The following is a 25400-nucleotide window of genomic DNA, read 5'->3' on the forward strand; positions in this document are numbered from 1 at the left end:
CGGACTACTCGTAATCTAGTAAGAAACACAACTTGTAATCAAGCCATTTTTTCCGTGCTTCTACATTCTCCTTATGTGGGTTGCGCCAGAGCGTGTTAAACGTCACCTGATAACTGGTTGAAGACTCGTTACTTCCACATCTCGCCCCCAGAGGCGGGAAGAAAGGAGAGCCTGGGAGCGAGAAATGACCTCCATTTGCGTACACATTTGAGCAAGTCCTCATTTATTCTCCAAAGACAATTTATGGAGGAAAATCAGTCTTCAAAAGAACCTGCCCAGAAGTAAATCAAGAATCACAGGTAGCAGCAACCTACAGGATATGCAAAAGACAGCAGTAACCACTCGTTTAGCCCTCAAGTCGATTAGCCTTTAACCGTTCAGCCCCAACATTGTCTATGTCTCGTTCGTTAGTGTGAATGGTGGCTAATCGACTCCTGGTTGGTTGGGGGCTAATAAAATTCTGCTTGGGAGCTAAACGGCTAGGGGCTAATCGACTTGAGGGCTGAACGACTTTCTTTCGAGGCGGCACTTCTAGGTACACCACACATCCAAAGAACAAACATTCCTCTAGCGCGCTTAGACCATGGTTTGGTCTCTGCCTTAACGGCCCTGAACACTTAAAACTATAAGAAAATCTTCATGAGTGGCGTCAGTAGTAGCGCAAGATCATGCAGAATAGTGCCCGGTCCAATACTTAGAAAATACAGGACTGGCAGTGAAACAATCTGAGTTGATTGGCACCTGATTTAACTAACAGTCATGCAATAACGATCAGTATGCCACATGTTTCCAACATCGAAATGATGTCTTCATGATTTTATCACAGTTTCCAATCGTTTTAAAAATATGTCTAATACGAGATAAGTTACTATCCGACATTTTTCCTTAAAAGTCTTGACATTGAACCACTACTCTGTTCTCTTGCATGGTCAAACCAAATCAAAAGACTACAACTAGAAATCTGTAGGTTTGCAAATAGCAGGACATACTTGAGTAAGCAGAGCTGGGTAATAATTACAGACAATCTCTACAAATCCCCATAGGTTCAGGAAAAAAAAATACTAATACTGTATCGTGACAAATTCGTGAAATCCATAAAACTGCAAGTTTTAAACCTTCATTGAAGACATTCTGGCATTGTGTAGTTTCAAAACATATCCATACCATCTAAGGGAGGGTTAATTTGAAATATTTCCAGGGGTGTCCTCAGAAGCAGTAACGTTTTGAGGAGAGTATGAACCAAACTGGAATTTCAAGAAGGATTTGAGGGGGGAGGGATAAAACCAAAAAAAACCTCCTTGAGAGGGGTATAGATATTTCTGGAACAATACATTCTGGGTTCAGTGCAAGTTCTCTAACATTGCAACTTTTTTATGTGTATTTGTCACAATGCCTTAATTTATTATGTTGTTAGGCAGTCTAGAAGCATTGAACAAAAGACGATAATTTTTGCTGTTAGGTCATGGGTGTCTCTCTGGATCTCCTCAGGATCATTGTGATAAATCATCAAATCCTCATAGTTCAAAATGTTTTGACTGGGGAGAAAGTACACAGGCAGCATTTCTTCCTCACCAGCTAACTGCTGAAGTTTGCGGAAAATTTTGATTGTCAGATTCACAGTGAATTTTGTTAAATCTCTTCCAGATAACAACTTTTCTTGGCATTCTGTCATGAGACTTGATTCTTCACTCAAGATATGTAACAGACAGTTTTTCAACATGTAACTCTTGATCACTGAAGATGAATGGACAACATGATCTTCAGTTGTGAGACCATCACCGCTGAATGTGACAACTGGGCTCACTTCATCGCTGATCAGGACTTTTGCAAGCACATAGGCATCCTTCACCACCTGCGGTAAGTTCATCATCAGATTCTTCTCAGCAGGAAGACAAGATATTCTGAAATTAAACTCAGAATCTTCTTCAGGTCCTCTTTCTTCTTGTGAAAGGGCCAACAACAAGCATCCTTCATCTTTGACTGTTTTTGTCATCAGATGCAATGTTGTTGCGTCGATATACCTTGGCCACCAACTCTGAGGGTATATCGCTGGTACCATATCAACACTGATATACAGCTGTTTGTGACAACAGGACATCCAGGTAACCTGCACTGAAAATGCTGGTCTCTCAATGTCCTCGGAGCCATCACTGATCCCATTCAAAACAAAATTGCTGTTTTTCCAAGTTGCTTCTTCTCGCATGATTGTGCTCAAGAGCTGATTGAAAACAACACGCAAATTTTGTGTTATGATGAAGCCTGTATCATCAATGAAATGGGAAAATTCTCTGGGTGGTGGTTTGGTTTTGCACCTTGCCCTTACCAGGCCACTGGTCTTGGAGGTCTCCTCTTCCACTATATCGCATGCATTGGCAAACTTGGTCAAACAGAATACAAAATCAAACTCATTAGGATTTCCAGTCTTGGTGCCTTCAGCCACACTGCCAGAAGGGAGCAATGAAGCAGTCAAAACCTCTTCAATCTCTCCCATTCTCCGTGCAACAGTTTCCATTAGACTTGTCATGTCTTTACAGATTCTGTCATTGTCTTCATGATGCACTGACAACAGAATGCTCTGCTCTTTAAGAATCTCCTCACAAACGCTAATAATATCTCTGTTTAGCTTCAACTTTTTCTTTGCAGTTGTACTACATGTTTCCTCTGGATGTCTCAGTTCATGTACATCACACCACAAGAGGTCATGTGCATTAGTTACAATGGCAGCTGGAGTTTCTGCATTCTCTACACCTTGTAAAACTTGCAAAGCATACTTGCATTTGTGAATCGTTGCAACATCTTGTGCAGTGTGCCCCTCCTCATCCTGTAGACAAGGATCTGCATTCTGATCTAACAAGAGTTTGATTAAATCACCATTATTACCATATGCTGCATGATGTAGAGGACTGGAACCAAATCTGTCCTGCTGGTTAACATTCCCACCCTTGTGAATGAGATATTCCACGCAGTCAAGGTCTGAGACAAGAAGATTCTGGCAAAGAACTGATCGTCCAAACTTGTCCACAGTTTGTAGGTCTACGCCATGCTCTAGTAGTAAAGAAACAGTTTCAATGCTTCGGGCTCTGTATACTGTGCTTCGACCATAAATATCATGCGAGTTTATACATGCTCCATGATGAATCAATGCCAGTGCATAGTCAGGGTTGTTTAGCAAACATGCCATCATAAGAGGAGTTACCCCACTATTGTCCCCAAGTGTCACGTCTGCCCCTAAAGACAAAAGCCGCTTGAAAATTTTGTCTTCTTCAAATGGATTGGCCATGTACATGCAGAGCGGGGTAAGACCTTCCATATTTCTCATATTTAATAGCAAAGGAAAAATGGACTCTGGAACAAATTTCCCCCAGAGAAGATCTACTAGCAATTGCACAGCATTTTCTTCACACAGTGACTTGTTGAAAAGAAAATGTAGAAAATTATCTCCAGTCTGACTTTTGACTTCAAAATCAATGTTCTTGCAGGAAGAAAGTAACAGTGCTGTCAGTTCAACAGAGTAAAAATCATGCATAGTTGCCAAATGAAGGGCAGTCAAGCCACGGTTGTCCTGCAGATTTGGGTCCGCACCAGCATACAAAAGCAATTTTATTATACTCTGAAGATCATCCAGTCCAGTCTCAATATCACAGATTGTCATGACATGATGCAGAGCTGAGGAACCTTGATAATCTCTCGCATTTATTTGCACACCTGGTGTTTGAAGAAGCCGCTTCACTCTGTCCACTGCCCCAGAATTGACTGAGTAATGAAGTGGTGTTCTCGTAAACACATCACATATGTCTATCTTCCCACCTGATGTTAAGAGAAGGTCAAATATTTCATAACTTATGTCGCCACCAGTGCAATTGAAAATTGGTGACTGACCATCACTGTCGCACCAATTAACATCTGCATTGTGGTCTACCAATAGTTTGCACATTTGGATATCATTGTTTTCCACTCCTAAATGTAAAGGTGAAATGATGTTGTTTGTTTTATCATCTGGAGGATAACCCTGTCATAGGAGACCCATGGCCTCAACATGGCTTTTAAAATGTACTGCACACAATAAGGGGTCAGCCCAGGGCATCTCTGATGATAGCAGTGATGTAAGCAGCACTAGTGTAACTGACCTTTGCTAGATCCTATACACTGCATATAATTATACATGCAGAATCTGGAAAAAGAAAGAAAGAAAAAAATTAAAACAGATGAAGATCCCACAAAGACCTACTTTACAAAAAATCAAATATCAATTTACAATGACATAGGAGTATTGGTGGGGCGGGGGAAGGGCATGATTTATGGACACTGCTATACCCTGTGACTAAGACACCCTTTTTCTATTGAATGAAAACATATCACATGAAATGGCATCACTGCCCCATCACTGCTTACAGAAGGTAATCAAGTTATGTGCCTTTTTATTTCAGTAATTACAACTGACAATGATGGCAGTCAATTAAAACATGAAATTATCAATATTTCACTTATTATGAAAATTTGTACATAATTCTGTTAATGATTATTTGCATCAGTGCTATAATTATTATCTTCGTCAAATTATCCACACAAGTGGAAAGTGAAAATTTTCAGTTGTTCACAGAGAAAGCAACAGGCAGATTTCAATGTTTTGCAGGGCCCCACGAAAAACCGCCAAGGCGAGTGGGCTCCCTGGATAAATATTTTTATTATTATTGTTATTGTTATTGTTATCATTATTATTATTATTATTATTATTATTATTATTATTATGTGATAGTTATGATCATAAGACATATGGAAACAATTATTTTGTGATTGCAGCAATCCTTGTCACAACCATCAATGATCATAGCGATAGTTATGATCATATGGTAATTAATGACTCACCAGAGATTGTAACGATTTTTGCAGTGAAAAATATACCAGAATGCAATGCATAGCTGTCTGATTGAGGTCCTCTTGCATGATTTTTCATTCCACAGCGATTGCAGCATGCAGTCATGTGGAAAATGACATAGTAAGGATCACTCCACTTTCTCTGGAGCAATTACAACAATCACAGCGATCATAGCGGTCATTACAATCATAAATTATGGAAATCAGCTTCATAAAGAAGTATAGACTGATTTATTACAACAATGTAGAGCAGCTATTCAGTATTGCATTCTTCATTAAACATTTGGTTAGTGGCATTCTTGTTGACATTAACAATCAAAAACCAGATGCTTTAAAGAAGAATAAGATGAAGACATTGTCAAAGACATTGTCAAAGACATTGTCATAGTTCAAACTACCACATTTTACAACTTTTGTACAGTTTGTATATATTTACTTTTTATTTTTGAAAGATTAAGTGTGTTGAATGTGAATGAGAATAGAAGACAGTGTCTTCATCTTATTCTTCTTGTTATTCCAACACATTCCTGGCCTCAGAGAAACAAAATTCCCGGAGATGCTTTCAGTTATGGCGTTTAATTAAGTTTTGCTTCAACCCAGAAGCACTCCTGTATTTTTTAAAATTTTATCTTGTAGTTTTAAGTTATCACGATGTCTTGTATTTTTAATTATTATATTTTTAGTCCAGGGCCCCTCTGGATATCAGCCTCGTCGCTGAATGGGCCACCCTGGCTAAATAAAGTTTACCTTTACCTTTACCTTTACCTTCACTCAAGGTCTCGGGGAAATCAAATTTATAAATATAATAAATATAACCCAGGCCTTCAGTACATGTAGTTCAATAACCGGCCCGTCTTATTTATTAATTTACATCATACTGGCTCATTTCACCCCAAAGCTCTGTTCGTAAATGTAAAGTTTACAACTAAAATTCCCAAAGCACCACTGTGAAGCTCAAAGATGAAAACATACCCACATGAAAACAATGTGAGTTCATGCAAATAAATGTGTACATTCTTTCTTACCTAAAATGCACACACAAACAGTAGACATGAATAGAATCATATGTAAAATCACTCAGTTAGATTGTAGAATACAGGGCCACTCATTTGCATCTCACTAAATTTAAATGGTTCCTTTTGTTTCTATATGCTTCGTTCGTAGAAGCGCGGCCCGGTATTGTGAAAAGCTCTACAAATTCCCCTATTTCTCACCTTCCGCATTGTCCGACCAGTCGCTAGGCCACTCGAGCATCGAAAGCAGAACGTGATGCACCGCATGTAAGAAACCATGAAAAGAATAGCCTCCATTTGGCGCGAAAATATTTGTCGGCGGGCATTGTTGTTCCGTGAAGCGAACAGTTCTCCGAGAGCGTAGCTCGAGGAAAACTGTGAGTTTTGAGGAACAGATAATGCCCAAGGACAGATATCCGAGCATATTTCCGCGCCAAATGGAGGCTATTGTGTTTGTGTCCTTCAAATATTTTTCGTAGTACGGGCGGTTTTAAAAATCACAGCTCGGATATTCCCCAGTTTTAGCCGGGGAATATTCAGTCACGTGATGTGTTTAGACCAATCGCTCGCGAGCGATAATATTTGATGGAATTTGTCGGCGGACATTTTCTGTTCGGAGGAGCGAACATTTTGCCGAGAGTGACGCTCGAGAAAAACTGTACGCTTCGCGAAACAGATAATGTCCACGAAGAAATATCTAAGCATATGTTTGTATAGTCAAATGGGGGCGATTGTGTTTATTATCCTCAAATATTTTTCGCAAATGGAAAATTGGGGAATATCACTTGGATATTCCCCAGTTTGAGGTATCAGTCACGTGATGCGTTTTACGAGGGGAAATATTTGATGGATTATTAATATTCGTTATAAAGGAGTTGGTAGCGTCGGGAACCCGCCGTAGCTAATTTAAATGCTACGATTTATCGATATTGACCGGTCCGGATATCCTGTCGGGTAGTAGATTGGGAAATAAAATTCAACCCATGTGACTTGCAGAATTGCGATCTGTTGCTCCATCGACTCTAATCCAATATAAGTTGGCGGATTCAAACAAGTCTGTGGCAACCGCGCAAATTTTAGCGCATTGACGTTGGGCTTAAGTTTGTGAATAAAAGGTCACGACACTCAGGAAGGGCTGGCGCAAACTGGCGCAGCGATTTCACTGTGCAAAACTAATTTATCTAATCACGCTACCATTTTGTTTTTTAAAATGAGTTGTGTTTAAAAGTTTTGACAAAAAAAAAATCAATGTACAACCCAATTGGTGTCCTGTTAAATCGCTGCCAAGAAAACGGGCCCACAAATAGAAGCGTGTGAGTTTGTTTACATTCAAACTTGAATCGTGAGTAATCACACGAAATCGTGCAGAAGAAGTTATCAAGTCCCGCCAAAGCCTAATTGATGAGTAGCAAGATAAGTCAAGAGTCATCGACTGTCCAAAGTTCTCAAACATCACGCTTGCACGCTATGATATCCTCAAGAGTGATCAAAAACTAATCTCTCATTACAATATCAATGCATTTCAAGCAGAAAGGTGTTGAGAATAAAGAAAATCATCAAGTAAGAGATTACTGTCTTTGTGAACACGACTTAAGTCTCCGAATTCTGCAAACAGCAATGAGAAATTTGAAATACTTTGAGCTCTTAACAAAGTGGGTATATGCAAATCAAATCTGCCATGCACGTGCCCTTATCTCTCAAAGCCGATATTAGCCTGGGAATAATCCAAAGTTCTTATAAGTTAATTTGGCAGAAGAAATCCGAACACTGAACGCTGGGATAAGGAGCTTTTTCAAAGACATGCCAGATAGCATGACATTCTCGCGCGCTTTGCAGGTTGCAATTTTTGATCTTTTTTTTCTCCGAGAAAAAAAAAAATCCGCCATTTATTCCGGTTGTAGAAGAGAAACACGAGAGTACCGCTGGTTCTTTGTCTTCCGTAGTGTAATTTTTAAATGATGCGCGGTTAGCTGGGAGTTACCTCTTTAGAGCTCCACCGGATAAAAAAAAAAAAACGATTTCGCGCAAAATCTCGCGAGCCTCACAGTTAAAGTCAAAAAGCGATCCCGTAAGTCCGCGCGCGAGTCAAAATTAGCGCAAAATTAGCAAATTAGCGCTTTGTTTCATTTTCTGCGCGCGTATCCATAATACCTACGAGATGAATCATTGTTGTGGTTAATCCGCAGAAGTCAGATTTTCATCATGTTATTTTGATACCAAACGAGGAGGTATTCTGTTTTCAATGATGGCCACTGACAAGAGAATATAAACTCTTGCCACTGACAGTGTCACTGTTGGCCTTAAATGTAAAAGGGTGCCAAGCGATGCCATTATTATGGGGTTGTATTGGTCTCAATGAGGTAAAATACTCCAGAAAATTACATACTGATGAATCACAATGTTTGCATAGATTATAACCATAAATCTTGTTGCCGCATTAAACTGTATATAGCTCACACGCGGGTACAAGTGTTCGCAAGCGTTTTACCGCCCGTTCATGGCGGAGAACGCGGCTGGGCCTTTTCACTGGACTCACTGGAGGCGTTTCTGGAATGTCGCATGCCTGTGTTGAGGCTCTTCTTCCGTAATTCTTATCTCTGCATCTCAAGAGGGCCATTTGTTTTATCGCGGTTCTTTTTAGTGCCTTTTGTTTTTTCCTCTCAATCGGATACCGATTTGGCAATATATGGTGATGGAAACATGCTTCAGACTTTGAACAGTCGGGAAAGACTCCTGAAGAACTCATGATGTTCGGCTCCAGTTCTTTGCTGCAGTGCTATTACGATATAATAAAATATGCTTGGTGTCATGAATTTTGATCGTTTTTGTTTTTTTTGTGGCGTCCCTTGTAAGGATGCAAAATTTTCTCTCACTGTGTTCAGAAATATGGCTTCTCCCACAAAGTTTGGCTCTCATCAGTAAAAAAAAAAAAAAAATGATATCTTAAGTTTTCATCTGTGTTCGATAATATTGGGATACACAGGTATATCACGATCGATTGCCAAAAGTCTGCAAGAATACAACAAAATCAGTTCTAATTTCAGCCCAGGTCAATATAAGCTTTACATTGTGCTGAAACCTTTTTTGTTATAAATGGTCGCAAGGAATTGAAATTGAGTGTGTGTTTGGGTAACATAGTAACAATTTCCTCCAAACGGGAATGGTATTGCTAGCGAGTTTAGAGATCGCATCAGCTCCACTTTGTAAGTTTATGCAGGAATTCCGATCTCTTTAAGAGTGATTTACGCCTTCATGGCTCGCGGCTATGTGATTTTTGAGGGGTTATATTGGATCAGATAACTCTTGTATTTCACTGCGACAAAGCCCCGCCGGCAGTTGGAGAGTATTTATAGATATCACGCCTCAAGATATTTTGAAATGATCTTCTTGACTTCATCACTGGATTATTAAACCCGTGCTGGAAGAGAAAGTCGCGTTAATTGAAACGAGATAAGTGTCTTCAACAGGAACGAGATTAATGGTTCATTATTTTTAGCGTATCTTTGACAGGTGGGTACGTACAAGATCTGAGACAACCAAAGTGCAAGTCATTTACATTCGGCACGACTCGGCGAAGGTTGTTCAGTCTGATACGACGGTGAAGAGAATCTTAAATACTCAGGTAAGCTAACCTTAACTTGGTACAAGCCTGTCATTTTAGCCATGTTTGCAACAAGATTACAAGTTTGTAACATCGTCAATTGACTGTTACCTCGTTTACTACTTTTACCCTTATATCGTTATAAACTAGATTCACTAAGTCGATCTCTGTGCTAACGGATAGAAATATTCACAGTCTTAATTCTGAGTGACTGATATAACTTTTCGAGTTGAACCAGAAATTGTACACTTAATACCCGGGACTAATACTGTGTGCAAGCACTGATCTATTTAGGAGAACAAGGAAAGTTTATGGTAATACTTGCATCAGAAATCGCTCCTGCCTAAAATCTAGTCTCTTGGCTTTAAAGGTACAGCAGACCTCGAAGACTATCTATCTGTCACCAGCTCGGCCATTTTGTCAGTAGAGAGGCCGGTATTAAAATTGCTTTTCTGGCGTCTCCATTTGTTTTCAACATAAGCTCGAGCGACTACGGGCTTTGAGAAGTGCTTTCCCCAACGCCCAAAAACCTTTGGACGCGATTGTGAAAAAACATCACGCGACCATGTCAGTTTGTAATCACATGTTTTCTATGACCAATACATTTGAGCCATCTCTGGGTTCTATCATTTGATTTGCCGGAAAAGCCATTAAGAGGTACGAGGTATGCGTTTCAACTCGCGTTCGAGGAAGAGCTCTGTTACCGTTGGGGGAACAGGCTTCGCTTGTTTCCGTACCAAATTGTTCCAATTTAATACTCCATTTTCCCGCTAAATTGCTCAATACTTAAAGTCACTCACATGTTCCAATAAGGTATGTTGGCCATACTCCTGCTAAGTTTGTTTATTCTAAGTTTTGAACATTAATTTCGGGTGTTAACTCTGGCCAGTAAACTTATCAAAGACAAATTAAACCTGGCAGTTATTGGCTCTTTAAACCTAAAACTTCTGTTTTCACTCGACTGTTCAATAACAGAACATTAATTGTTATTATTCGGTGAAAGAAGATTCGATGCAAACTCGATTCTTTATTGAGTTTCCACGTGGTTCTGTACAACTTGTTTTTATCTTTTATCTAAACAAGAGGCGGATATTTTTATCAAAGACAATGTGGTGAACTCTCTTACGGAGTGTTTTCCAAAACACACGTTTGAAATTCGACAAATGGTATGTTAAGTGGTTCGTAGGGACGAAAGTTGGCGTATGCCGAGCCATTTTATCGAGTGCTTTTCGCGACATATTTGCAAGCACTTGAAAAGTCACTTAACGCGATTTAATTCAAATTCTAAAGAAAATATCACAAATGGTTTCAGGGTTGATTTAAGCTTAAATCTCGGCTTGAGAGTCAAGTGACCCTGTGGTGAAAGCCTACTTTCATCTAAAACAGGCCTCAAGGAAATCGGAAACACAGCGTCCTTATTTTTGAGAAGATATATTTCATTTTCTTCTCACTTTAATTATTTATTGCTACCGGTATGTTGAGCAAATTCGCTTTCTTAAAACGAAACTTCCGAAACCAATATGATTTTCCTGGAGCAGTAGTGTTGCTTTCGTCATGTTGACGTCACCAAAACCATTTACGTGCCAAATATAGGCATTTAACCCATATTGAACATGAAAGAAGCCATGCATTTCAAAATTAATGAAATATTGTTCTAATTTTAAACTTTGTTGGCCCTGTGGATTCGCCGAAAAGGCAATTACCAGGACTGAAATTAACTTAATAGTAATTAAAGTCAGTTGATTGCTTTGTTTCTCACTGGAGATGATCACACGGGCCAGTACATGAAAATCACAAAGCTTTGGTCTAAATTGGTCATGAATTATTTTTTTACCCAAGTAAGTGGAACAAGCATTACGGGCGTTTTATAAGCAGTGCAGTATGTATGTCAACATAACACAACTGTAAGGGATTGTTCTGAATATCCAACGGTTAATATAACTGATCATACACGTTGACATTTGCCGAGTCGGGGTGAAATTAAGCTTGTTGATTATATTTGATGTTGGCCGTGTCAGTGCGTCGTAGCAAAGAGGGAACAGTCATGCTCCAATCGAAGATCATTAAAAACGAAATAGTCCTCACGGGAAAATACGAAAATACATTGCATGTCCAAGGTATTCAGTCATTTAATTGCGCACTTTCATTGGAGTGACTGAAAAAGTATTGAATTTTTTTGTCGATTTTAGGGATTGGATTAATGTGCCTGCTTCATAAATATATCTGAAAGGGGTTTTATCTATAAAAGGATTACCCTCTCCGTCAAAATTGATATCTGAGGGTGTAAAGGGTTTACGCCTTGAGGCAGAGGGCCCAGTATAAAAACGAAACTGAACACCCCCAGGATATGCTGAAGAACTTTTCTAGTGATAACAAAATTACAAAGAAGTCGATGAAAACTTGAAATGATAGTTTGCTGAAGTAGAAAAACACTGAAAATTAATGGTAAGCACAATGGGTCAAAGATGATTAATATCTGGAGAGACTGGAAAGGATCAGAGTAATATCCGTGCGTGACATGCATGGCTGTGCTATTTTTAGAAATAATCGCTCGCCCACATCAGCGGTAGTCACGACATCCAGGAAGAATCACGCAAGAAAAAAAAAAAAAAACCTCACGGACCATAAAATTGACTTGCGTGTATGAGCTCAGCTGATTCTTGTTGGTCAAAAAATGAGTACTCACGAATAAATAATGATATGCCATTTTCATCTCTGTGAGAAAGAATTACTGTGGAGCAGTTACTGAAAAATATAACGCATAATAAAATCTATTGTAAACATGGCTAGTTCCGCACACAAAAATACCAAGTTTCATTGTCAAATACATGTTAAACAAACCAGCTTCCAACTGAATAAATTGACTTTATATAAGCCTAGTTCCACGAACCGAAACAAAGTAATAATGTAGTGAGAAAATCTGGCCTTCTTATAATTGAATGAAAGTTTTTCTAGCTACACAATGAATAAGACTAGAATGCAAAACTACATCACGCAACGAACTAAACTAGAGCAACCCGTATTTCGTGATTCGTTGTTTTAAAACACTTTTCGTGTTTTATTCACGAACTATTTTTAGACCTCTTTTTAGTTATTGTAAGCTTTTGTCTTTATGTCAAATATTTTGACAAAAGAACTTACAAGTTTTGAAACAAAAGATATAAAAGAACATTTCCTGTTTTAATCTGTTTATTATTTTAGTTTCAAAAGATTGCCTGACTTTTCACGACTTTTGCTGATTTGTTGTAAAGAACCACGCACAGTTATGTAGCTTCAAACTTCTTACAAGAGCGGACAATTCGATGACCACTATGCCTCTAAAAGGGATGATAAAATGCTAATTCTAAATTCAGTTTATCATCAGAGATTTCAGCTCTCTTTAAGTTCCACGTGGAAGACAGGGAAACAAATATGCAGTACGAATGAAAAATATTTACTCATGCTCGCGTGGAATGATGTATATCAGCCCTTAAAAAAATCATTTGATACAGACATGAGGACATTTCAAGTGAGGATCATAACAGTAAATGTTACTGACAGATTTGGCATTCTCAAGCAAAAACTAAAACATTTTACAGTATTTTGATTCTTTTCTTGACGGTTTCTTTTCCTGTACTCAGACTAATTTTCCGGTCTATTCCGCCCCTTTTCAATGAAAATGTTATTTAGTGATACCCACGCAAATCAAAATTTATGGACGTGATTATTTCGTTCGCAAAAACCCACCCACGAACTGAACATCAATTTCCTTTGTGGCAGATTACAAGACAGGAAACGCTTAACAAACGCTTGTGAGACCCAAATACGGATATCCATGTTTGCATTAATTTTCAACAATATATAAGTGTTTTCCGAGGCGATTAAGCGAGGTGTCTGTACTCGATCATCTCAGTACTGCAGACGGCAAAGGTCGGCAATGCCAGTGAGTATATCTGTTTTCTGCTGAAGGAAAAGGGAAGAGTTTAAGCAATTTTTGAAATACCTAAAGACAGAGAACTTTCAAGAGTCTTCACTCATTGGTATTCCACTGGATTTTAAGGTTTGTAACACTTGCTTCGGATAATTCGGTTTTGTTGATTTGTCTTTCTGTCAACGGACAGTGGCCATATATATTACTTTTGTAACTAAATACGTAAAAATCTTCGTAACTTAAACTTTTAGTTATAATCTGATCAAACAAATATTCATGGCATGCGAATGATTGCTTTACCTTTCATCAAGTAGCTTAATTTGATGTCTTCCAAAGCTCTTGTTAGAATTTGCCCTTAAGAAAATTGTTCTCAAAAACGCCAAATCTTGGCACAATTACAATTCTCTGCAAAAAAAAAAAAGTAAATGATATACAGTTACATTGCTACCTTCGCCCTGTAAGGGATCTCTTTACTCTGGGCATCACACAAAAAATACATTCCAATAATTTGAGAAATTATTCAAAGGCCGTTTTTAATGGTCATCACACTTAACATTAATTGACTTCGAATGCCTTAACCAAGATTTAGTCAAGCGCATACATCATTGCCACAGCAAGATCTTTATTTGATCGCTTCAATTGCACTGGTATGATAAGCGCGCGTGTTTAAGGCCAAGACGTTTCAGCTCAAGTAACTGGTCCTAGATCTTCCCAGCTACAGTATAACAGGTATTCCGGATTTCTAACCCTAAATGTAAGTTTGCATGCAACATTTATTCTTCATTTTGAGCCTAACCGTAACGGTTTCAGTTGTCTTGTCAAAGACAACCAAACTTGATTCCACCATTGATTTAATTGTCTTCATGCACCCTCGTGGACTCAACCTTCGACGAAACGTAACGTGAACAGGCAAACGTTAAGTGTAGCTAGGTTTAGCGGGAAAAAAGCCGTGTTGTCCAGTAGGATGTAGAGCTATATTACCACCGCATTTTACACAAGATTACACGTACAATCAAAAAGTCCGATATGATCTATAAGACTTATTTTGCGGCATTTAAATTGCTTCTATGGATGCTTTAGTTGCTCGTAAGTGAGCTGATTTATGGAGTAATTAAACTCAGCCTCCCTCCTACCGATCGAGTTAAGTGCTTCAGGATTTGATTCAATTCAAACGACGTGAGACCGTCTTTGCAATTCAGTTACAGTATATTCTAGAGCTCTGTAGCAGCCCACAATGTTCTTGTCTGCTGTCAAGTCGATAGATGCCTAGCATTGCTCGAAAAACTTGCAACAAATAAGTAAAATTCGATGGGTTGCAATCACGTAGCAAGTGGAATTCAGTATGTGTTTAAGGGACGCATGATTAATTGTTATAATTGCAGTAACCACAAGGTGAATATCTTTGCAGGAGTGAAACTAAACCGGATTTCATTAAGATTCAGTTGCGATTGCTTGTCAGTGTAATACACACCTTTCTAGATTTTATAACAGTTAACTGGCGTCCGACGCTTCAAGGGAAGCAAACGAAGACATTTTCACCAATCCGCCATCCATGCTAAGTTTATTAATATTTACTCTATTTTCAATGTCCCTGATAAAATCTCAGTTATTATGACAATCAGTCTGGGCAAATAACTATAAAAGTAACGTGTTACTGAAATATATCTTGAAGCGTCACAATCGTATATGCCGCATATATTTTGTGTATACCTTACTTCGATCATTTTCCAGTAGACTTCCGCTACTTTGCTCAGAAAGCATCCAAGCTTAAGAGGCGGTTTCAGTGACATTGTTCTGAATGTCGCGACGAAACAGATGAGCGGTTAACCCGAATAAATTAATAAGCAGTTCAAAAAGGATTGTACCTCATTTGAGTAAAGTTCGTTCTGAAAGGGTGTAGCTCTGTTGCGGAAGAAGAATCACTTTGAGGGATTCAAATTTCAAAGCTAGCGTTGTAAATTTTGTTTCTTGTTCCAAAATGTCCAACTTTTATTTAGTACGGTGACAGTCTCATCTTTGAATTTAAAGAAATATTTGGGTTGTGAAACTGGTTTTACCTCTTTTGCCAGAAGGAGCTGACGAATTTGCCTTAATAACCGTTCTGAACAAATCATGATTTTTGGCACGTTTAGCTGTTAATTGAGTTCAAAACACATGGCAAACGTTGTTGAAACAGCACAGAATAAACACAAGACTGCGGTGAAGAACCCTTGGGGCTTATCGACTTCTCGCCATGGATTTTCCGGTGTTTGGAGAACAAGAGAGACTTATGCTTCTTAGCACAGGAAAATAACTGCGAGATACAATGTAAGGCGACCACGAGGGATGGGAGGGCGGGGACGTCATAGTTACTACGCGTGGAAACCCATACGAGGCTTTTCATTTTAACGACTTGGAATTACTAGCTATGGGGTTTGTCTATTTAATGCTCACTGAGGGTGTGATTTATTCAAAGGTGTACTGAATAATGACCGGATCTTTGTAAAGGAAAAGCGTTTTAATTTTACAAGATTGCGCATTCTTCCATATTACGCGTCTTTTAGTCAACTTGTGAGCTTGCTTGATCATGCTTTCATCATAAGACAGTCCGTCATTGGTCATAATCATTACTTAACACAAACCTTATATTGTCATCGAATGACAAACGTCACGCCGAGCAGAAGACTGCCTTTCAGGAAGCGATCCAGGAAATGATTATGATAACCCAGTGAGATTTATTGAGCAGCGTGCCATGGATTAATTACGATACCTTGTTGAAAGTTTAGAGTGCAGTTTAGAGCACTTTTCTCGTTCACTTTCTTAATTAGCTTTGCTAAGCTGGATGAAAGTCTCGCACAGTCGTAGAAAGCGGTTTTATAATGTATTTTGACGCTATTGTACTTTTTGAAGCTGTGCGCTATTGAGTGCGTACTTTTAATTGTGCTGTTAATCCATGCAAATAAGGCAAAATTAATGTTACGGAGCTTCGCGCTCTTACACAGCTATGATTTACGAATGCCATCACAGTCGGCAAGTTTGAATTTACCTTACGAGTCTGTTCATTGTCATCTAAAGCTCTTCGCAAAAAGTCCAAGGTCCTTAGGAAGGTCTGCAAATTACGTCTGTCTTGTCCCGGCCCAATCTCCGACAGACTTCTGCGACGTAATTTTCTTGTAAGTTTTCGGCCAAACCTTCGCAACTGAACAAATCGAGCACATAACTCCGCGAAATCATTGGAAATACGTAAGTTTTCTTCATTAAAAATTACTTTTATTGAAGCGAATTGACTTGCTTTTAGTTTCTTTTTTGTCCTTACGCTCTTTGATTAGCTTTTTCATTGTCTCGAACGAGCGAAGAGTTTCGTCATCGAGACGACTTGAAGTGTCTAATTGTTTAGTCTAATCAGTGATGTGAATAGTAACGAAAACTATGTAAAATATCTTCTTCTGTGTTTATATAGATTTACACCATACTTAGGACATGTTGAACTAGCTTGATACCCAACTAGACGATATATCCGTTATCGATTTTAAAGCGGGAGAATTGCGACGTGTTCTTTGTATTTATTTAACTGCAAAACCATTTATTAGGATAATTAAAAGCCTCATGTTTACATACGTTTCCGTCCAAAAACTTGGAACCTTTGGGTGGTATTCAGGTACAACAAAGTAACCAAAAAATCTGGCAGGGAACCGGACAATAGCGGACAGCTAACAAACAGAGACATGTCAAATTAACTATTGATAAATAGGTATTTTTATTGATATGTTTTACAGTTGCGCGTCATTTTGTTATCTGTACATGGCAATACTACAATCCGCACTAAACTGGATTCTTGTTGTTATTTATCGCAGATAAACCAGTAAAAAACCATGGCTCTGGAGTTATTGGCACTTGCAGTTGTGGTCATTGCCGCTGTACTTCTATACAATGCTGTTTCACACCAGAGGGAGAACCCGAAGCTGCCACCTGGTCCAGTTCCTTTCCCGATTATTGGAAACATGTTGCAAATGGGAACAAAACCACATCTTGGTCTTACGAAGCTCGCCAAGAAGTTCGGCAAAGTATTTCGGCTGACCGTCGGAATCCATCGGATCGTGGTTGTCAATACCATCGATGTTGCTAGGGAAGCACTCGTTAAGAAGTCTAACGACTTCGCAGGCCGACCTCGCCTTTACACGGCCGATCTTATCTCCAGAGGAGGGAAGGATATCGCTTTTAGCGACTTCAGTCCGACATGGAAACTGCAAAGAAAAATCGCGCATTCCGCGCTCAAGATGTTCGGACAAGGCATCAAGCCTATAGAAGAGAAAGTTTGCCAGGAGATTGACGAGCTTATGATACGTTTTGAAAAAGTTGAAGGACGCGCACATGATCCTCAGGATGACATCGTCTTGGCTGTGATTAACATTATCTGCGCATTTGTATTTGGGTCCCGTTATGACCTAGACGATCCCGAGTTCTACACCATACTCCGCTACAACCATCAGTTCGTACAAGGATTCAGAGCTGGAAATCTCGTGGATTATTTCCCGTTCCTGCGCCACTTCCCCAGTAAGGGATTACAGCTGATCAAGCAGGCTGTCAAAGACCGTGATACTATTCTGCAAAAGAAGTTCGACGAGCACAAAAACACGTACCAAGATTGCGTGACGCGTGACCTGACCGACGCCCTGATAAGAGCCATGCGAGAGTCACAGACCGAGAATCCCGAGAAAGCATTACTGATTACCGAAGACCACGTGGTGTTAACAATGAATGACATCTTCAGCGCGGGACTGGAAACCACTTCCACCTGCGTGCTGTGGGCACTTGCGTACTTAGCTATCAATCAAAAGGTGCAAGAGCGACTCCATCAGGAACTGGATGACGTCATCGGGAGAGAGCGCCGTCCCGAGTTGGCAGACAAGCCAAACTTACCATATTTGGAAGCGACCATACATGAAGTGTTGCGGTATAGCTCGTTGGTTCCTTTGCTTTTCCCGCACTCGACCACAACAGACACAAATTTGAACGGGTTTGAAATTCCCCGAGACACTATTGTGCTGTTTAATGTGTGGGCCATGCATCACGATGAAAACGAGTGGCAGAATCCGGACGTATTTGATCCTTCACACTTTCTTGACGCGGACGGCAAACTTATCTGCCCCGGATCACTCAGTTATTTGCCTTTCGGGGCCGGAAGGCGCGTTTGCCTTGCAGAATCACTCGGGAAAATTCAGCTTTTCCTTTTTATCTCTCGCTTGCTACACAAGTTTCGCTTTAGCGTCCCACACGACGCCAAGGAGCCGGATTTGGAGGGCATCTTTGGTGCCAGCTTATGCCCAAAGCCATATCATTTGTGTATAGAAAGGCGTTGCTAGAGACATCTGAGCATATTCACAGACTTAACACCATCTGGTCAAGCTAACAAAACTGAGCCGAGTCCAGTTAACCTTCATTGTTAGTTTTGAACGACAAAAACAAACACGTTCAACCAGTAGAACTACCTGGTACATATTATCAACATTTGTATTATTAACCGTGGTTTAGTGTGAAACTTTAAACGCCATGCAAATACTGTCATTATGAATTTGCAGCGCGGATGAAGCAAGTGATTCGAAAATACAATATACGAATGATTGAACAAGATCATTCTATGCAATTTACACCCGTACTCGTGTAATGGTTGAGGGCAGTGTCCCTGAGTTCAAACGAGGACTGTTGAAATTTATAAACTGAGATACTTACAACAACTCTTTTTTTTTCCTTGAGAGTTGAAACATGTATGTTCAAGTGAAAGTACGAACAATTTTTACATTTAAGATATTGACTCAGCAAAGTCACAAAAGTTTACAACAATGCAGTACTTTTGTACAAGTTTGTTTTTTTTTGCTCCCGGCCCAGCAGGTCGAGTATATTATTAACATTGACTTAATATTATAGTTTCTATATTTTACTTGATGACATTATCCATATGAATTAAATGACTATTATTTTATACCTTTGGATTTTGTGCATTTTATCAGTCGAAAATGAGTAACGACTAGTGACATTTTGCAACCATCCTGACGACATTCGTTCTAGACTCCTGATATATTCTCCCGATGTGTTGCTTGAAGACTGGGTAGCGATATCCAATATGGCGACAAAAACAAAACGAAACTTTCAGAAGTTATACATTTAGAAGCTCCGAAACAAAACTCAAAGGCTTTAGGAAAATTTGATTTGACAACGAAATATTTCATACATGAACGGAAATTTGGCACGCCAATAATGGATTTATACATGATATGCACGTCGATTCTCGTGAAAACCTCAGGGCAGTTTTATTGGCATTTCACAAAGCTTTCTTGCTTGAGCTGACTGTTTTCAGATGTTTAAGGTATCAGTATACCCCAAAATTTGACCATCCAAAATTGACCATTTTTTAAAAAAATTGTTTTTAGTTTTTCGTTTTTCAGATAGATCTTATTACGATCTTTCATTTAAAAAAAATCCATGAAGAAAGATTGATTCTATGCAAAGTTATGAACAAACAACGTTTTTTGGCATAAATTATGTCTTATTGATAGCTGTCAACGGGTTGTCACAGAAGCAAACTTGCATTAAAAGTTGCGTGACAGATTGCCGCGTATGAATGATTACCAAACGTTTGTGTTTGGTATAGTCGACGAGCTGGTCTGTGTCAAGAAGGCATAGCGATGTTGATCGCGTCCTCCCGCTCAAATCCAACCAGAAACGAACTTGATTAGTAAACCTCTAGTACCTCTGTACTTTGGGAAATATGGCGTATATTCGGAAAACCTTATATATACATTACTGGGGTTTGCGTCAAATGTCCGACCGTAAAGGACGTAAAGGGGCACCAACGAATGATGGTCATTTTGGGTATACTGATGCCTTAAAAGTTAGCTGAGATGTCACATGTTATACACAGTCGCTGAATATATAAACAATAGCCTCCATTTGGCGCGAAAATATGCTCGGAGATTTGTCCGCGGACTTTATCTGTTCCGAGAAGCGAACTTGTGAGCTTCGAGGTACAGATAATGTCCAAGGACAAATCTCCGAGCATATTTTCACGCCAAATGGGGGCTATTGTGTTTATTATCCTTCAAATATTTTTCGCAACACGCGCGGCTTTGAAATTTGGGGAATATCCTCAGACATTCCCAGTTTTAGCTGGAGAATATTCGGTCACGTGACACGTTTAAACTAATTGCACGCGAGCGAAAACAATTGATGGATCATTAAAACAATGTATGGAGGAATAGATAAAAAATAGCCTCCATTTGGCACGAAACTTTGCTCGGATATTTGGAGCCATAATCGGGGACGGAGACCGTAAGTCTTGGAATCCGCGCGCACCTATGATATGGGACAATTTTTCTATTTTTAGAATAAATTGCGCCATCCTGACTTCATATATCCGTGCGGATCCACGCACATGTCGGGGGCTCTCGCGTGGATGTTTTCACGTTGCCTGATCAAATGGTGAGAGTGGCGAGATTCTCTTGCAGACTTTTCACAGCGATGGCAGGGAATAAGAACCAGGGCTCTAATATGTTGGTTTATGCTCTTAGCTAATGGAAAAGGTGAGTTTTTCAGGGTCGAGAACAAGACCTCAATTTCGCACTGTGAATGAATAATATTTGCTCGCGCTAGTTGTACGAGTAAAGATTTTGCGTTTGTTCTGTGAAGAAAAGTTACGTAAGAAAACTCTTTACTCTGGTATCGAGTTAATTTGTGAGTTTCCCAAACAATCTTAATCATAACCAAACCCTGTTTTTGATAGTTTCTTTTCGTTTCTGTTTGTTTGGGGAGTTTGCAAAAGTTTTTGAAAGGAAAGTCTGAAGCCCCAGCCAAACGATCGCAACATATCAACACAACATATCGCAACATTGTTGGTCCAACATTTACAAGCTCAGGCCAAACGATCGCAACATTTCAGCCCAACATATCGCAACATTGTTGGACGCAACATGTTGCACGCGTTTGGCCACCCTGTTGGGAAGTGTTGCGACATGTTGGATATTGAAAATCGAACTACAGCGCATGCCCGAGTGCAACATTGTTGCACGAACCTGGCCAAACGAGTACAACATCATGCAACATCCACAAATGTTGCATGAAAAATTTGACGAGTTTCAAACTTGAGCCAACAACACCCAACATGTCGCAACACGTCGCAGCAGGGTGGCCAAACGCACGCAACATGTTACGCCCAACAATTTTGCGATATGTTGCGTTGAAATGTTGCGATCGTTTGGCCCGGGCTTGACGCGTACAAGTAGCTCATTTGCATAGTGCAGCGCGTGCACGTTCAAGTGGGAGTCGGTGTTTTCAATTGTCAACAAATCTTGACAAAGATTTCTTTCACTGTCTTTTGTACTGAGAAGCTGCAACAATTTTCACCAACACCAAAAGGCTACTAACATCATGTGTGGTTCTTTAACATAGTGAAATTTTCCACTACGAAAATAAAATAGACAAGGAGTTTTGATATCTCAACCAACAAAATCGAAATCGTTATTCGAGTTGATTTAAGAAAGCGTCATGGTAACTTTGCTGATTATTTCTGCTGTATTCACATATTTTCAGCTAAGCTTTTAATATGTTCTCAAACATTTATCAACCTTAAACATATTTAAAAATTAGAGATATTATACGAGTTCGATGTACGTTCACGAAAGTTCGGAAGTCCAATTTGTCACGTTTTACTTGTACAAATCACGCATCGGCGGGCGCTCTTATTCATCGACAACAGACAATTTATTGGATATTTACACAAACAAAACTGAGCAGCATCTATAGACATAAACTTTACCGTCACTTATTGGGCCTTGATAAAACATCAAGCGTTGTTTACAATTCAGGCGAAACTCAACTAATTTATTTTTACTTTTCGGTCGAGATAGACTCGAAATCCTCGCAAGTGTGTGGCAAGAGGAGGGAAACTTTGAAGTCCTGAAACGCTGCTATATCCATATATCCAACTAGTTTTTTGCTGTGTTATGGAAAAGCTGTTAATCTTCAACATATGTGAAACTTAGAGCGGAGTAATGTGGAGCTCTTGAAAAAGAAGCAGCGGAACACAACTTGGTCAGTGATATAAAGCGGGACATAACTAAATTCGATACTGTCTAACTTCACGCAAACTGGAGCAGCTTACGACGAAAATACTGAAGTAAACTTGCAACAGACATGAACGTATTGATTTGTGAGCTAAAAGCATCAAACATTTCGGGAATTTCGGACGCCATTTTCTCGCGCTACATCGATCCGCAAAAATCCTCGCAGAATGTACGCGCGTGTCCCGCAGATGATGGCGCAATTTGTTCTAAAAATAGAAAAATTGTCCCATATCATAGGGAGAGCCCCAATACTAGAAATGGCGCGCGCTTACGGTCTCCGTCCCCGATTATGGCTCCTGTCCGGGGACATTACCTGTTCCGAGCAGCGAATCCGAAGAAATTGCGACGTCGCTCCCAGGGTCTCTTTCTTATTAACGCCTCCTGGAGGAGAGACACCCTGGGAACGAGGATGCGACGTGAATTGTAACACATCTCTCACGGTAGTACACGAAGAAAATGAAATTCAACGAATTCAGCAATACCAATCGATGATCTAGACACACATATATTTATTTATTCTATAATTTTAATACTTTCAAGCAAGTTTGTAATTCTTTGTCGATAAACTGCGGCTTTTTGATCTGAATGCAAACTAGTAAATGTAAACTTATACTTCTTTCTATAATTTACTTCACACCTTCGAACACCCTCGAAACTCTCTAACTCGTCAATTCTTGTTGTTTAATGTTACTCGTGGGAACTTGCAGCATACGTAAATCAACATCGGACATTAGGATTTCAGTTTCTCACAACCATTAAAGACGTCTGGGTTTTCATCTGGCCTTCTATCCTTTGGAAATTCAAACCAATGTTTCCCATAAGTTGACTTTAATTCCTTTTTCCAGTCGTTCTGAACAGGGAGTGTGAATCCCTCGAAAGGTAATCGCTTCAAAGGATAAACCGAGCTGTCTACATAACGTAAAACAAAAATATCAACCATTAATCCATCATGCCACTTACATCCATAAGCCATACAGTATTTATAACAACTGTTTCTGTCCCTCAGTCTTGGGTTCCAGGTCGTTTGGTAGATCCCAACAATTTCATGCTTGTGAAAACCCGATGGATCGTCCGGGTGTAACGCAGGATCGCTAATAGTATTTTGAAAGAAAATATCAGCCGGTAACTCCTTCGCTGCAACTTGAAAAAATTTGACGTAGTCGTCTAAAGGAATTTCAATATCGGCATCTAAATCCCAGGGAACAAATCCATGATGTCTTGCAGCGCCGAGTAAAGTTCCCCGTGCTATCCAGTAGTAGATTTCATGCTTCTGGGCGAGCAGGTCAAAGATGCGAAGCATTCGAGTCATTGCGAGCTGTGCTTGGCGGATACGGAACTTTGAGTAGTGACGAATATCAGAACATTGAAGCGTACCGTTGATAAAGTCGCATCTTCCCCCAAGTTCTGTGTATAGCTTGGGGCACATTTCGCCCCAACTGAATGAAATATCGTTGCAGTGTTTTCCGGTACGATTAGCATAATAGGCATTATCGATGGACAAACGCATCCCCGCTGGTCTCTGAAGTGATATAGAATCCATTTGGAAGACGACAGTCAACAGCAAACATATCGCCGCTAAGATTAAACAGACTAACAAGAAAGTAGCAGCTCTGTTCATTCCAAAATCCTTGATTATGTCCTACGTCTTCCGTTGTTTGATCGATGCATTGTGTCTCAGGTTACAGACATAGACAATTTCTAATTATGTACATTTTTAATTCCCTGTGGTGTGCATGGTTGACAGTGTCACCCAATCTTGTGACATTTGAAGTGACGTGAAAATCTTGTTGTCACCGCCGAGCGCATCGAAGAGCAACAAAGCTGTTGAAAATGTGACCACAAACGGACAAACGTGCGTATTTTTACATTATAAACAATCCTTGAATGGAATATTCTTATTCAGGTGGATGTCAATTTCCTTTGTCTGGATAGTCAGCTAACCGGAAAAAATAGGAGTCTTGTAATTGCGTACCGAAAAGAAAGTGAAACGAGGCGCGAGGCGCGAAGCGGTTATGGGAGCAAAGCCACCCCGTTTCCCCTCCCTCCACACACAGAGAAACTGAAATTTTTAGTGGCTTGGAAATGGCATTTCCACGGTTTCCAGAGAACAGTTTCATAAATCACAACATGGAAAAAAGTTTAGTTTTTTAATCAAATATTTTAAGGACAACGACCACTTTTTTAAGTTTAAAAAACATGTTTCGACAGAACTTCTGTCATCTTCAGTTGAATGAACGATTACAAAGCAAGTTGAATAATAAGTAGGCAAAAATGCTAATTAAGACAAATAGTAACAACAAGAACGTGAAAAGGTGTAAATTAAAAGGATAATTTTAGATTTACATGGTGTAATTGCTGATTGAGGGAAGGTAGTTCTTTTTGAATATGGATAGCCTCCTTTATCTTGAGTTGAAAGCTGGTAGTGGCGTGATCTAAAATATGAAAGCAGTCTATTGAACACAATGAGCGACAACGTTCAGAATTCTTATAAACTACACGTGAACGAAGCCCGTCGGGGATAGGGTCTTTCACACCAAAAAGTTACCTATCTTAAAGGAAGAAAAAACTAATTTGATGTCTAAATCATTACAATAGCGTTTGATTAAGTGCCGAATCTTCTTCTGAGTGATGACAGAAAAATGACCTATGTACGGCAGCTTAAAGTAAAACGTGGGCGAGGTGGTAAGGGGGTAGCCCCGGGGACAATGATTGCTATGGGTCCCAGTGATGTAACGGTTAACCACTTTTTCAATTAAATGGGCAGGGAAAAGGTTCTTTTTGAGAATTTCAGTAAGCTTGGTTATATCCTCGTGTAACCCCAACCAAGTGTTGTTGATCTTGTAGGCCCTGTCAACAAGAGTCCTAATGAGACCTACTTTGTATGAGTACGAGGTGAACCAATTACA

The 25400-nt window shown here is 39.6% G+C and overlaps 3 protein-coding genes across 6 annotated transcripts; 1 reads left to right on the forward strand and 2 right to left on the reverse strand.

Moving 5' to 3' along the window:
• Positions 1-91: 91 nt before the first annotated feature.
• LOC145467915 (uncharacterized) lies at positions 92-7307 on the reverse strand. Its single transcript, XM_081451548.1, has 2 exons — positions 6090-7307; positions 92-4171 (listed from the first exon to the last, which is right to left on the reverse strand). Exon 2 carries the CDS (start codon positions 3932-3934, stop codon positions 1403-1405), a length of 2532 nt encoding a protein of 843 aa, XP_081307674.1. The 5' UTR covers positions 3935-4171; positions 6090-7307; the 3' UTR covers positions 92-1402.
• A 1507-nt stretch (positions 7308-8814) lies between these two features.
• On the forward strand, positions 8815-19832 carry LOC145467962 (steroid 17-alpha-hydroxylase/17,20 lyase-like). Of its 4 annotated transcripts, none has more exons than XM_081451615.1 (2): positions 8815-10302; positions 17233-19832. In XM_081451615.1, exon 2 carries the CDS (start codon positions 17251-17253, stop codon positions 18739-18741), a length of 1491 nt encoding a protein of 496 aa, XP_081307741.1. In that variant the 5' UTR covers positions 8815-10302; positions 17233-17250; the 3' UTR covers positions 18742-19832. The 4 variants fall into 4 exon arrangements, with proteins under 4 accessions (XP_081307741.1, XP_081307740.1, XP_081307738.1 ...); XM_081451614.1 differs by having other exon boundaries at positions 8815-9510; XM_081451612.1 differs by lacking the exon at positions 8815-10302 and adding an exon at positions 13676-14153.
• Positions 19833-22983: 3151 nt separating this feature from the next.
• Positions 22984-24531, reverse strand: LOC145467998 (ribitol 5-phosphate transferase FKRP-like). The gene has a single exon (XM_081451659.1). The coding sequence runs from the start codon at positions 24110-24112 to the stop codon at positions 23225-23227; it is 888 nt and encodes a 295-aa protein (XP_081307785.1). The 5' UTR covers positions 24113-24531; the 3' UTR covers positions 22984-23224.
• Positions 24532-25400: the final 869 nt, after the last annotated feature.

The sequence above is a fragment of the Orbicella franksi genome, chromosome 14 (assembly GCF_964199315.1).
Source record: "Orbicella franksi chromosome 14, jaOrbFran1.1, whole genome shotgun sequence".
NCBI classification, from domain to species: Eukaryota; Metazoa; Cnidaria; class Anthozoa; order Scleractinia; family Merulinidae; genus Orbicella; species Orbicella franksi.

Coding starts and splice junctions, on each gene's coding strand:
- LOC145467915 (XM_081451548.1), bottom strand. CDS start 3,934: ATGTGCAAACTATTGGTAGACCACAATGCAGATGTTAATTGGTGCGAC.
- LOC145467962 (XM_081451615.1), top strand. CDS start 17,251: ATGGCTCTGGAGTTATTGGCACTTGCAGTTGTGGTCATTGCCGCTGTA.
- LOC145467998 (XM_081451659.1), bottom strand. CDS start 24,112: ATGAACAGAGCTGCTACTTTCTTGTTAGTCTGTTTAATCTTAGCGGCG.